The sequence below is a fragment of the Coregonus lavaretus genome (assembly GCF_964263955.1).
Source record: "Coregonus lavaretus genome assembly, chromosome: 27".
Taxonomy (NCBI): Eukaryota; Metazoa; Chordata; class Actinopteri; order Salmoniformes; family Salmonidae; genus Coregonus; species Coregonus lavaretus.
In genome coordinates, this window is record NC_140014.1 from 888580 (window position 1) to 902224 (window position 13645).

Genomic DNA, 13645 nt, shown 5'->3' on the forward strand with positions numbered 1-13645 from the left:
TTCTTTCTTTCTTTCTTTCTTTCTTTCTTTCTTTCTTTCTTTCTTTCTTTCTTTCTTTCTTTCTTTCTTTCTTTCTTTCTTTCTTTCGTTCTTTCGTTCTTTCAGTCACTCATTCTGCCTTTGTGATGCGGCAGCTCCGTGGCACCCAGCCCAAGGAGGCGAGGGGGAGGGTTAAAAAAACAGGGGGAAGACCACCCCTTCTCTTATCATCCTCAGCGCCTCCCCCCACCCATATTTTTTATTTTGTCCTTCGTCATCTTTGGTAGAGTGTCAGACACTGGAGTCCCAGGAATACGGGGTCGGGAAAGAGTAGAGGGAGGTGACGGAAGAGTGAGAGAGTGAAGAGAAGTATGAAGCCAGGTGAGTGTCTGCTGTGAGGGGTTGGATATTGGGTGTCAAAGGACATAGAGTTTGTGACCTCAACTCGGTCCGAAACAGTGTGATTGATTGAACGAGAGAATGACTGGAGAAAACAGCAGCATACGACTGTAAAATTGTGAGTGTGGAAAAGAAGAATGAGAGAGAAGAAGAGGTACAAGCTTAGCCAGCGTGGAATGGGAGAGGTGAAGGATGGATTGGCGTTGAAAACAGGGATGGGGATGAAAACAGACAGGTGGACGTTGTGCTCATCATCTGTAGAGCAGCAGTAGATAGGAGCAGAGGGCGAAGGTCAGCGAGGCGGCCAATGGGAGCGAGCACAGCTCCGGGGCTCCTCCAATCAGAACTGTGGAAAACACAAACAGAACAAACTGAATGGTCGGAGCACAATAGGCTATTGACCACAACCAAAAAGTCACATTGATTGTACAGCGTTGAAGAGTTGAAGCCTCTTGGCATTTAGTTACTGTGCAATGCTTTTATCTAGTCTAGTAATCCATATGTGAAAAATGTACAGGAGAAATTAATAGTAAAGCCTTCTGAGATATTGCAACTCATTCCCAAGATTTTATGAAGCGAGAACGAGTGAGGAGATGCTGTACTATAACCACGTTTGGAACTTTAAAAGCCTGATTGTGGCATGAGGGGAGTAAGGCTTTTTATCACTTCAGAGGCAGGATTCACAATGGAGATTGGATGCGTGTCATAAGTTATTTGAGATAGCATCTCTGAGAGACAATTTGCCCATTGATGTCATCATCAAACGCTTCAAATGTTAGGTTCTTGTCCGACATGAAGATCTCTACACCGAACCCTTTCAAAGAATATCTGTTGTGTTGGGCAGGAAATTCAAAGCTCATATGACAGATGTACTGTGCTTTTATAAAAATGTATGTATGTCACTGCTTTTTTTGTACTCTGAGTAAGCATAGGGATTAAAAGAAATAGCATCACAAAAGCACCTATAGTTCATGAGTTTTGCAACCCTTCCTCTCCTTTTATCAGAGTGCATGCAAATGCAGATACACACACACACATATGTTTTACTATCCTTGGGACCAAGCAATTGATTCCTATTCAAAATCTTATTTTCCCTAACCCCAACCTTAACCCTAACCTTAACACTGACCCTAAACCTAACCCCTAAGCCAAAAATTGCCTTTTTCCTTGTGGGGACCGGAGAAATTATTGTTGTTTTACTATCCCTGTGAGGACTTCTGGATAGTAAAACCAAACACACACACACACACACACTGCACTTACACAAAGTCAACAGCGCATTATGCATGCAAGCTGTCTGCGGAATGAGTTTCTTAAATAAAGAGCGAGACGGGTATTGTATTTAAGAGATGAGGTGAAGCAAGGAAAGTTTGGTCGGGGGTCGGCGATGGATAAAGATCTGGGGCTGTATGTATTTAGTGTCTCAGAGTAAAAACTCTGATCTAGGATCCATTTTGCCTTTTAGATCATATGGAGATAAGGAGAAGAGGGACCTGATCCTAGATTAGCATTCATACTCTAAAAACTTTGTGAATGTGCTCAGTTGTTTTCTTATGGTGTATATGGGAGGGAGGGGGGGGGGGGGGGCAACACAGTATGGGAGAGTGGGGTGTGTTGAGTGGGATATGTTGAGAAATGTTTTACATTAAACATCAGTATATCAAGGGAAATATAATATTATTTATTGTATATCCCTGGAAATAATTACCAAAAGTAAGTGGACACCTGCTCGCCGAACATCTCATTCCAAAATCATGGACATTAATATGGAGTTGGTCCGCCCTTTGCTGCTATAACAGCCTCCACTCTTCTGGGAAAACTTTCCTAGATGTTGGAACATTGATCCAGGGAATTACTTCATTCAGGCACAGCGCATTAGTGAGGTTGGACACTGATGTTGGGCGATTAGGCCTGGCTCGCAGTCAGCGTTCCAATTCATCCCAAAGGTGTTAGATGTGGTTGTGGTCAGGGCTCTTTGCAGGCCAGTCAAGTTCTTCCACGCCAATCTCGACAAACCATTTCTATATGGACCTCGCTTTGTGCACGGGGGCATTGTCATGCTGAAACAGGAAAGGGCCTTCCCAAAACTATTGCCACAAAGCTGTGAAACAGGCACGACAACACCTATTCCCACTCAGGAGACTGAAAAGATTTGGCATGGGTCCCCAGATCCTCAAAAAGTTATACAGCTGTACCATCGAGAGCATCCTGACCGGTTACATCACCGCCTGGTATGGCAACTGCTCGGCATCCAACCGTAAGGCGCTCCAGAGGGTAGTGCGTACGGCCCAGTACATCACTGGGGCCAAGCTTCCTGCCATTCAGGACCTCTATACTAGGCGGTGTCAGAGGAAGGCCCAAAAAATCCAGCCACCCAAGTCATAGACTGTTCTCTCTGCTACCACACGGCAAGCGGTACCGGAGCGCCAAATCTAGTTCCAAAGGGCTCCTTAACAGCTTCTACCCACCAGGCCATAAGACTGCTGAACAATTAATCAAATGGCTACCCGGACTATTTGCATTGACTTTCTTTTTAATACACTGCTGCTACTCGCTGTTTATTATCTATGCATAGTCACTTTACCCCATGTACGTATTACCTCAATTACCTCGACTAACCTGTACCCCCGCACATTGACTCAGTACCCCCTGTCTATAGCCTCGTTATTGTTATTTTATTGTATTACTTTTTTTTCCTTTAGTTTATTTAGTACATATTTTCTTATCTCTCATTTTCTTAAAACTGCATTGTTGGTTAAGGGCTTGTACCTAAGCACATGTGACAAATACAATTGTATTTTATTTTATTTGAGGTTGGAAGCACAGAATCGTCTAGAATGTCATTGTATGTGATAGAGTTAAGATTTCCCTTCACTGGAACTAAGGGGCAATGCCCGAACCATGAAAAAACAGCCCCGGACCATTATTCCTCCTCCACCAAACTTTACAGTTGGCACTATGCATTGGGGCAGGTAGCGTTCTCCTGGCATCCGCCAAACCCAGATTCCTCCGTCGGACTGCCAGATGGTGAAGCGTGATTCAGTTCTTGTGCTGACGTTGCTTCCAGAGGCAGTTTGGAACTCAGTTGTGAGTGTTTTTTTTACACGCTATGCGCTTCAGCACTCGGCGGTCCCATTCTGTGAGCTTGTGTGGTCTACCACGTTGCAACTGAGCTGTTTCCACTTCCACTTCACAATAGCAGCACTTACAGTTGACTGGGGCAGCTCTAGCAGGGCAGAAATTTGACAAACTGACTTGTTGGAAAGGTGGCATCCAATGACGGTGCCACATTGAAAGTCACTGAGCTCTTCAGTAAGGCCATTCTACCGCAAATGTTTGTATATGGAGATTGCATGGCTGTGTGCTCAATATTATACACCTGTCAGCAACGTGTGCATTTTACTTGCCCTAGCTGAGCTGGTTAGGCTGTTTTCATGTTATCCAGTGCGTTGGTGACTGCAACTGCGCTGCTGGCAACAATTTAATTATGCTTTTTGCCAACGTTTACTGACACCGGCCATATTCAATGGGTGTTGAGCGTTCATAAATTAATCAGTTATTCTGCGCTCTGGCACACTCAGAGACAGTGCTCTGAAATCGGAGTAGATAGCAGAGCGAATTAACAATGTCCATTGAGAACGCACAACGACTATACCACTTAGCTAAGAATGATGTGAATAATCAAGTCAATAAACGTTGGGTAGTTAGTTAGATAGCATATAGTTAATATACTGGCAAGTTCGATGTATGAGTAACCAACTAACGTCAGGTAGCTAGCTAACATACCGGTACATACTGCTGTAATGATATGCTATGCGGTTTTTAAGGATACCATATCCAACAAATTGTCAGCCAACATAACGTGTAATGTAACTTATTTGAAAAGTAATTACTTTATTACATTGCTCAACATTTTCTTAACATTTGTCATAATTAGTTAAAGCAATGCATTTGTATCCGCTCTTGTCGGACTTCGGCTGCATATTTTCCGTCATTTTCTTAAAATCTGAAAATTTTGTGAAGCCACGCCCATTTTCTGAAGAAATGCATTATGGTCCCTAAACGCACGGAAGTAATGTCCACTTCTTGTATACTTCGTATTTTGGCGAATGTAGTACGACATCCAGGAACTGTTGACATACTTAATATATCCATGCTATGACCAATAAGCATACTACATACTCAATTTATGTCACAAATAGTAAGGTTAGTGTGGTTAGTATGAGTATTCGAACACAGCTCATGAAATGATGACCTCTTCCTAAATATTTGGTCACATGATTAATTTTGTGCATGGTTTCCTAGAAACAAGGGGTGACTCAACTTGGAACTGTTGTATCATGGTGCAGTAAAACAGAATCACTTATATTAGGGACGTGCCGAGTACTCAGACAAAATCGTTACGGATATGAGAAATTCGCTGGATACAATTATGATACGATTATGTTATGTCAGTATCCGTAATCAGAGAAAGTTGCTAAAAGCCAGAATTTTTCATGTCACTCAAACCGTGCTGAATACTTAGCCTCAACTGTCTGATTTAGCTGTCAGTAAAGACACAGGCGAGGTTGAGCCTGCTGCGATGATTGGATTAGAACAAGCCTCTCCCCTCTCTCGTTTTCCCAGACAGACATGTCTCTCTCACACGCTACAGCTCCTATTTTCACTCGTGAGGCACAACTCTCTCTCCCTTTTCTCTCTAAACATTGTGAATCAAAATCCTCGGCTAGCTAGCTATTGTTGTTCTAGCTATTGATCTAGTTATATTTTCTGTCAACTTTGCTGAGGCCATATCGTGGAAGTTGTGGTTTTTGGGGTTGTTTACTAGGGGAGAAATCCCCCCCCCCCCTAATTACTCAGAGATCGATAGAGTTAGAGTCACAATATTTTATGACAAACAACTTATATATGTCCTCTACTATTAGCAACTGTAATTTAATTTCTAGGGTAAATTAGTTGAAATTAAATAGACAAGAACAGAACTACCACAACGTTACTTTTCTACCTGCCGGCCGGGAGGGAGTAACACACCAAGGTAAAGCAGGTTTTATATCAGACATTCAACAGACATTCGCTGGTAAATCTCTTGGTTGCAAAAACGTTTGTATTGATTGTCATAGAAACATCAAAACAAGTGTTAATTCTAAAAAGGTCTGGCCTACTTTTACACCCTTTGATTTCTATAAAAAGTCAGGTGTTGATTTGATAGAAATAATCGAATCATATGAAAATGCATTTAAATCTCTTGTTCGCAATTACTTTTGCGTTGATTGTCAAAGAAACATCAAAACAAGTGCTCATTATTCTAAAAAGGTCTGGCCTACTTTTACAACTTTTGATTTGATAGAAATAATCAAATCATATAAAAATGGATTTAAATCTCTTGTTCACAATACTGTTGCGTTGATTGTATTGGAACTGATGCAAGCCATCACCGCCATACAAGTTTTGTCATTACTAATGGTGTTACAGAATTACCTGCCGGTGACTCTTTGCACACCATCTCCCAGCCCTCTCTTAGAGTCAAAATATGTAACTGGCCCTTCCCACCTCTGGCCCTAACCAAACTAGGGACCAAGTTGCCAGGTGCATTGTCACACCGTGGGGTCAGCCAATCACAGGCAGTCATCTTGGGTTCCAGATCCCCAACTCCTGCCGGCCCCAGTTACAGAGAGAGCATCAAGCTCCTACACCTCTTCCCTGCCCAACACAGCTGGACTCACATATCTTGACATGTGGGGTGGTGTGTGTATAAAGTAAGTAGAGGGAGGGAAATTGTATTTGTGTATATTACTGCTGGTTGTTAGCTTTTAGTTCTATACTGTTCTTTGCCATTTGTTTCTGTTCTATTCTGTAAGGTTCTGTATCTGTGCATTTTTGCCCTGGTGTATTCATTTGGTATGTGAATATGAATTACCTCTATTTTCTCTTGTTACAGAACCACTACCATGTATGTCAATAAAGTACCCCTGTGTGTAACTCTGAGTTTTAATCATTCCCCAGTCAGGTCGCTCTTTCAAATGCTGTTTAATTACTGAGCACAATGGTGTGCATTTAGTGATGTACATAATTACATATTGTATAGGTCCCCTTGTCTGTCCAGTGCCCTGACCACTGTTTTGTTTCAATGTACTTTTGGAGACAACACTGAGTGACCTGTTCCTGCCAAAATAACCCAAGAACCCTGAAGACCTCCACCTGGCCGCCACATTGAAGCTCACTCAGAACAAGCTGCAGAAGTCAAGATTAATTTGGATGAGTAGAAAATGTTGTATCCCGTGTCATGACTTGCCCTCATGGGCTGAGGATCAAAGATGCCGGATAGGCAAAGGTTTGAACACCCACTTTCATGGGGGCCAGTTTTATGACCGGTCGTAAATTCCTTGCAGAAACTTTCTTTTCCGTGCCATGCAGTACTGGGAGATGGAATTTCCCTGTGAGACAAAGGAAGTCTTCCCACCAAGACTCCAACATCCAAAAGTGGATAATGAAACAATATTCCGACTTAAAATAATGTGGGAAATGGTTGGTCGGGACGTAAAGAACAACCATGTCAAATTCGTTACTATGTTGTGATGTCATTAAAGATGGTGGAACAACATAACTGTATCTCTGGGGGTGTACACTTCTCAGTTATGAGGTATGCATCTAATTGTTGTATAAAAAGAATGATTAAGTATAATAATACTTTTGTGAAGATAACAATGTGATTTTAGCATTCTAGATGATATTATTGTTTTCCATATTGATTTGTTCTCAGTCAGTGGCCACGCCCAGATGAGCACAAACATGATGGAACGCCCCTTTTACCCCGAGTGCATAAAAAGCCTTGTGACGAAATTCACCTCTGACCAGGAAGCACTCTACAAGACCAGCAGACGTGAAGCATGAGCTAAACGTTACAAAATGGTTTAAAACTACAACTCCATTACCAAAGGATGACCAAGCATACTACGGTATAAGCCGGATGTTGCAAATGGTTGAATTTCTACAAGACCAAGAAGCGTGAAGCTGAAGCTACACGTTACAATATGGTTAGACCAGAATGACCAGAAAACGTGAGACGTTCGTCCACACGTTTGAAATGGAGGAACTCTGAAACTCTCAACCTCTACACGAGGTGAAGAAGATGACAATGCACTAGACCTTATCATTTCAGTCTGCAGCTGGCATGTATAGTGTCTAGAGAACTTTCACTAAAGACACGAGAGGAGAGGACAATCCCTCTCAGACAACCGCTGGTACATCTGAAGTATCCATTCTAACCACACCTACGACCAGAAACTCTACCAAGGACATTGGGATCTCTGGTGGGCAAACCAGGCGGTTTCAACATTTGTATTTCCGTGAGTGTGGTATCCAATGTAACCACGATAGTTGAATCTCTGTCTCTCCCTTCCACTCTTACCCTCATTTTACCCAAGCATTCATGCTATTGTTTGTCCAGTCCACTAGGGACCTGTTCTCATTGTATTATGTTAGTAATCAATAATCTATGTGTGTGTGTGTTTGTATTGTGTTATTATTTAGTTAGTTAGTAAATAAATAATTAAGCCAAATTGTGTATTGCTGATTCATCAATAAGGTTAGGGTTCTTGCAGGTTCAAGGATTATGCAACATTCAAAATGAGACTGATAAGAGGTAATTATTTAATAAGTGACTGTTATCGATATATAACATATATATCTTCTAAGAGTTTATTTCGGGAGATGGTAACTCGTAAAACAACTTCTTCCGTGGTGCCCCTAATTAGTTAATTGTTACATGATTAATTTAATCAAGTGACAAACATAGTTAGGTGATTCGATAAATAACAGTCATACATTAAAATAAGTCACGTCACGACACCCACATGCTACAAGTTGCACTGGACCAGGGTATCTATAATGGGATTTGGTTTGTTTGGTTGATGTGAGGACTGTTAATAATGTTTGCTGTACTAATGATTCTAATGTGCTGCTTGAAACATGAAATCTGTTAAGTCATGCAACAGAAACCCAGTGCCCAAATTATGGTCCAAATGCAAACCCTCAGCCCTGCTATTTACAGATACTAAGTACTGGGTATGTCACGCCGGTATGAGGTGAAGTCTCCCCTGTCCCTTCTCCGTCTGTCATGGCCCAGTATGTTGCTACTCGCCTGTGGGCAGGGGCACATTTCATAATGGAGGATTTGTGGGACTTTTACAGTTTATGAATTGATGTTCTCCTATGAATTACATGTTGTTCCTGCTACATATTGTATATGAGTAGCTGTTCTTGGAAGATGTTAAACTACCTTATTAATTTGTTACTTTGCGGTTCTGATGCTGTAAAACAAATTGTCCATTTCTCTCTGTGGACTATGGAAGAGGAGACATTTATATTTTCAAATGGAAGGGTTGTATTTCTGCCCTATAATCCCCTTTGAGTCTAAGGGCCCGGGGCTGGGTTTCTACTACGCTAACATATTGAATTATTTTAAGTTAGTCATACCAAGGATCATTTAGACATTATATTTAAAAATGTCGGACCCCTGTAGGAATAAAACAAATATTTAAAAAGTGGATTTGATTAAACATACTGCTTTAATCCCATAGAAACACATTGAAGAACAGATTCATACTGATATCTGTAGCTTAAACCGACAGATTTTGATGGAGAATTAGATTTCCGCATGGGCGCAGACATCAACTCTATCTTTTCAAATCAAGGGTCATATTCCTGCCCTATAACTAACACGTTTTAGTGCATCAATCTCAACTGCGTCCCTATGGCACAACGGGGCACCACAAGCGGAGCAGTTCTGCTCTTGCAGTTGATGTCGCTGTTTTGACGACAATGTGGGAACACCAGGGATCTGGAAGTGTTGCTTCCTACCCAGGGTGATCGAGGAGATAGGGGGAGAAACAGTGCGTCAAGAACTAAGACTTGAGTCATCGCCGACGTGGGACCCAGCCAGTATCTACAGCCTCCCCTAACACGAAACAGAAGAGGGGGAATGAGAGGAGTAGAAGAAAGGAGGGAGGAGGAAGGGAGGAGAGTGAACAATGTGCAGCGCAACAAGTCCCCGTCGCACCCACCCACACCTAAGACACGTACACATGCAAGGAAATGTGCGCGCATGGAGGTATACATAGGCACGTGCACACACAGCAAATTCTCCAGTGTTAAATCAAAACTGAGAGTGTTATATTTAACACTGAAAGTGTAGACCCGTATAGACAGTGTTAATTTAACACACTGCTTAGTGTAAAGCCTTACAGTGAGGGAAAAAAGTATTTGATCCCCTGCTGATTTTGTACGTTTGCCCACTGACAAAGAAATGATCAGTCTATAATTTTAATGGTAGGTTTATTTGAACAGTGAGAGACAGAATAACAACAAAAAAATCCAGAAAAAAACGCATGTCAAAAATGTTATAAATTGATTAGCATTTTAAGGAGGGAAATAAGTATTTGACCCCCTCTCAATCAGAAAGATTTATGGCTCCCAGGTGTCTTTTATACAGGTAACGAGCTGAGATTACTCAGTTTGTTACCTGTATGAAAGACACCTGTCCACAGAAGCAATCAATCAATCAGATTCCAAACTCTCCACCATGGCCAAGACCAAAGTGCTCTCCAAGGATGTCAGGGACAAGATTATAGACCTACACAAGGCTGTAATGGGCCAGCCAAAGACCATCGCCAAGCAGCTTGGTGAGAAGGTGACAACAGTTGGTACGATTATTCGCAAATGGAAGAAACACAAAAGAACTGTCAATCTTCCTCGGCCTGGGGCTCCATGCAAGATCTCACCTCGTGGAGTTGCAATGATCATGAGAACGGTGAGGAATCAGCCCAGAACTACACGGAGGATCTTGTCAATGACCTCAAGGCAGCTGGGACCATAGTCACCAAGAAAACAATTGGTAACACACTATGCAGTGAAGGACTGAAATCCTGCAGCGCCCGCAAGGTCCCCCTGCTCAAGAAAGCACATATACATGCCCGTCTGAAGTTTGCTAATGAACATCTGAATGATTCAGAGGAGAACTGGGTGAAAGTGTTGTGGTCAGATGAGACCAAAATGGAGCTCTTTGGCATCAACTCAACTCGCCGTGTTTGGAGGAGGAGGAATACTGCCTATGACCCCAAGAACACCATCCCCACCGTCAAACATGGAGGTGGAAACATTATGCTTTGGGGGTGTTTTTCTGCTAAGGGGACAGGACAACTTCACCGCATCAAATGGACGATGGACAGGGCCATGTACCATCACATCTTGTGTGAGAACCTCCTTCCCTCAGCCAGGGCATTGAAAATGGGTTGTGGATGGATATTCCAGCATGACAATGACCCAAAACACACGGCCAAGGCAACAAAGGAGTGGCTCAAGAAGAAGCACATTAAGGTCCTGGAGTGGCCTAGCCAGTCTCCAGACCTTAATCCCATAGAAAATCTGTGGAGGGAGATGAAGGTTCGAGTTGCCAAACGTCAGCCTCGAAACCTTAATGACTTGGAGAAGATCTACAAAGACGAGTGGGACAAAATCCCTCCTGAGATGTGTGCAAACCTGGTGGCCAACTACAAGAAACGTCTGACCTCTGTGATTGCCATCAAGGGTTTTACCACCAAGTACTAAGTCATGTTTTGCAGAGGGGTCAAATACTTATTTCCCTTATTAAAATGCTAATCAATTTATAACATTTTTGACATGGGATTTTTTTTAGATTTTGTTGTTGTTATTCTGTCTCTCACTGTTCAAATAAAAATACCACTAAAATTATAGACTGGTCATTTTTTCGTCAGTGGGCAAACATACAAAATCAGCAGGGGATCAAATACTTTTTTCCCTCACTGTATTTGCGCATTTCCCAGAGTGCAATGCCTTTCTAGTGAATTGTAGATTAACCACCCATTACTCTATTTGTTAGTGACAGAGACATGGTTGTTGCATTCATCCATTTTCAGTCCTGTTGACTTCACTAAGGCATTTTTAATCACCCACAACCTGTATTTAGAATGACTGCCAGAGTTGGTAAGACTGAGATAGGAGACTGCCTAAACCTGTTCAGAAATGGGTGCAATAAATCCAAGTAACATATTGGATTAGTTTAGAAAATATATGTAATTTATGTTTGAGTAGCATAAAATTAATTCATCAATCAATGTACATGCAAAAACATAGATATTGAAACTAACAATTCTCAAAATCAACCTGCAATAGAGCATGCTGGGAAATATGATAATAATGTGTGTGGTTTTGCTTCAACTCTGGTTATTAACACCAACACAGGGTTATTTTACATCAATGAGTGTTAATGTAACACTTACAGTGTTAATTGTTAGGTTACACTGAAAAATCAACAATAGTAACACTGGCCAATTTGCTGTGCACACTCACACAGTCAGGCAGACACACACAAACACACACACACAGTCTTGTGCAGCTAACCTTTTGGGGACATACAATTCAGTCCCATTCAAAATCCTATTTTCCACAACACCTTACCCTAACCTTAACCCTAACACTAACCCTAGCTCCTTACCCTAACCCTAAAACTAACCCTATCTCCTAACCCTAAACCTAATTCTAACCTTAACCCTAAATCCCCTAGAAATAGCATTTGACCTTGTGGGGACCAACAAAATGTCCCCAGTTGGTCAAATTTATCTTGGTTTACTATTCTTTGGGGGACTTCTGGTCCCCACAAGTGTAGTTAAACACGTTCACACACACACACACACACACACACACACACACACACACACACACGCTCTGTTCAGGGCCATATCCACGGTTTTAGTGAGGTCTAGAGGGGAATGTTGAAGCTCATTTAAAAACTAAAAGTATATTCGGAGAACAGCAAAAACAAGCAAAAATTATCATACTGGTTGTTTTAGCTTCATTCACCTCAGTCGTTCTACAAAAACATAACTTATTATCTATACAATTAGCCGCTACACATTAACTAAGAACTGGAATTAACCTCTTAAGGATCGGACCCTTTTTTTCAATTTTCACATAAAATGACATAACCAAATCTAACTGCCTGTAGCTCAGGACCTGAAGCAAGGATATGCATATTCTTGATACCATTTGAAAAGAAACACTTTGACGTTTGTGGAAATGGGAAATTAATGTAGGAGAATATAACGTATTAGATTTGGTAAAAGATAATACAAACAAAAAAACATTTGTTTTCTATTATTAATTTTTTGTATCATCTTTGAAATAATTTTGCAGTTTAGGCGCAATGTGTGTGCAAAGTTTCAGATTGATCCAGTGAAGCATTGCAATACTGGACTATTTTGTATCAAGTCTGCCCAAATGTGCCGAATTGGTCAATTGATACATTTTCAAGTACATAACTATAGAGAACATACAAAAATTATATGGTAATACAAAAGGTAAGTTTACACACTCCCAGGAATGTCAAACATGATGGATCATTAGCTTATACACTAACTTTTACACATCTAGATGGAAGGGCGGGGTGGGTGTGGAGCCAGAGACAGCAGGGATTCAAACTGTAGAACCCAGTTTCTACATTTGAATATAAAAATTGATTTTATCATTTACATTTCAGTCAATTAGCAGACGTTCTTATCCAGAGCGACTTACAGGAGCAAGTAGGGTTAAGTGCCTTGCTCAAGGGCACATCGACAGATTTTTCACCTAGTCGGCTCGGGGATTAGAACCAGCAACCTTTCGGTTACTGGCACAACGCTCTTAAACACTAAGCTACCTGCCGCCAAACAAAACTATGCTACATTTTATCTCTGGGATGCTTAGGATGACAAATCAGAGCAAGATTACTGAATGTAAGTACATTATTTACCTTCAGAGGTGAATGTATCAAACCAGTTGCCGTGATAAGTTGTTTGTTGTTGTGCACTCTCCTCAAACAATAGCATGGTAATAGCTACTCTAAATTGGACAGTGCATTTAGATTAACAATAATTTAAGCTTTCTGCCCAAATAAGACATGTCCATGTCCTGGAAAGTTTGCTGTTACTTACAACAGTCATGTTTAATCACATTAGCGAACAGAACATTCACTGTAAGGTCTATACCTGTTGTATTCGGCGCATGTGGCAAATAAAATTTGATTAGATTTTATTTGAATAGTGTACCATTTGGGACGCATACGTGATGTATCAGCCTGGTAATACAGCTGGGTACACTCTAGCCACATCCTGAGGGAGAAGCAGGAAGCAAGGACTTCTAGGAGAGTTGGCCGCCCACATGACGCAGACTCTCTGGTACACTAACATACAGATTTAGACTCGCATGCACACGC

At 41.5% G+C, this 13645-nt stretch overlaps 1 protein-coding gene across 1 annotated transcript in view; it reads right to left on the bottom strand.

Annotated features, from left to right (window-relative positions):
* Positions 1 to 629: 629 nt before the first annotated feature.
* LOC311103082 (MAM domain-containing glycosylphosphatidylinositol anchor protein 1-like) overlaps positions 630 to 13645 on the bottom strand; it is a gene marked incomplete at its 3' end in the record, with an annotated part of 494094 nt that continues 481078 nt past the window's right edge. The window contains exon 18 of the mRNA XM_084144616.1: positions 630 to 724. Coding sequence (XP_084000742.1) covers positions 630 to 724 — 95 coding nt within the window. The remainder of the gene's footprint in view (positions 725 to 13645) is intronic.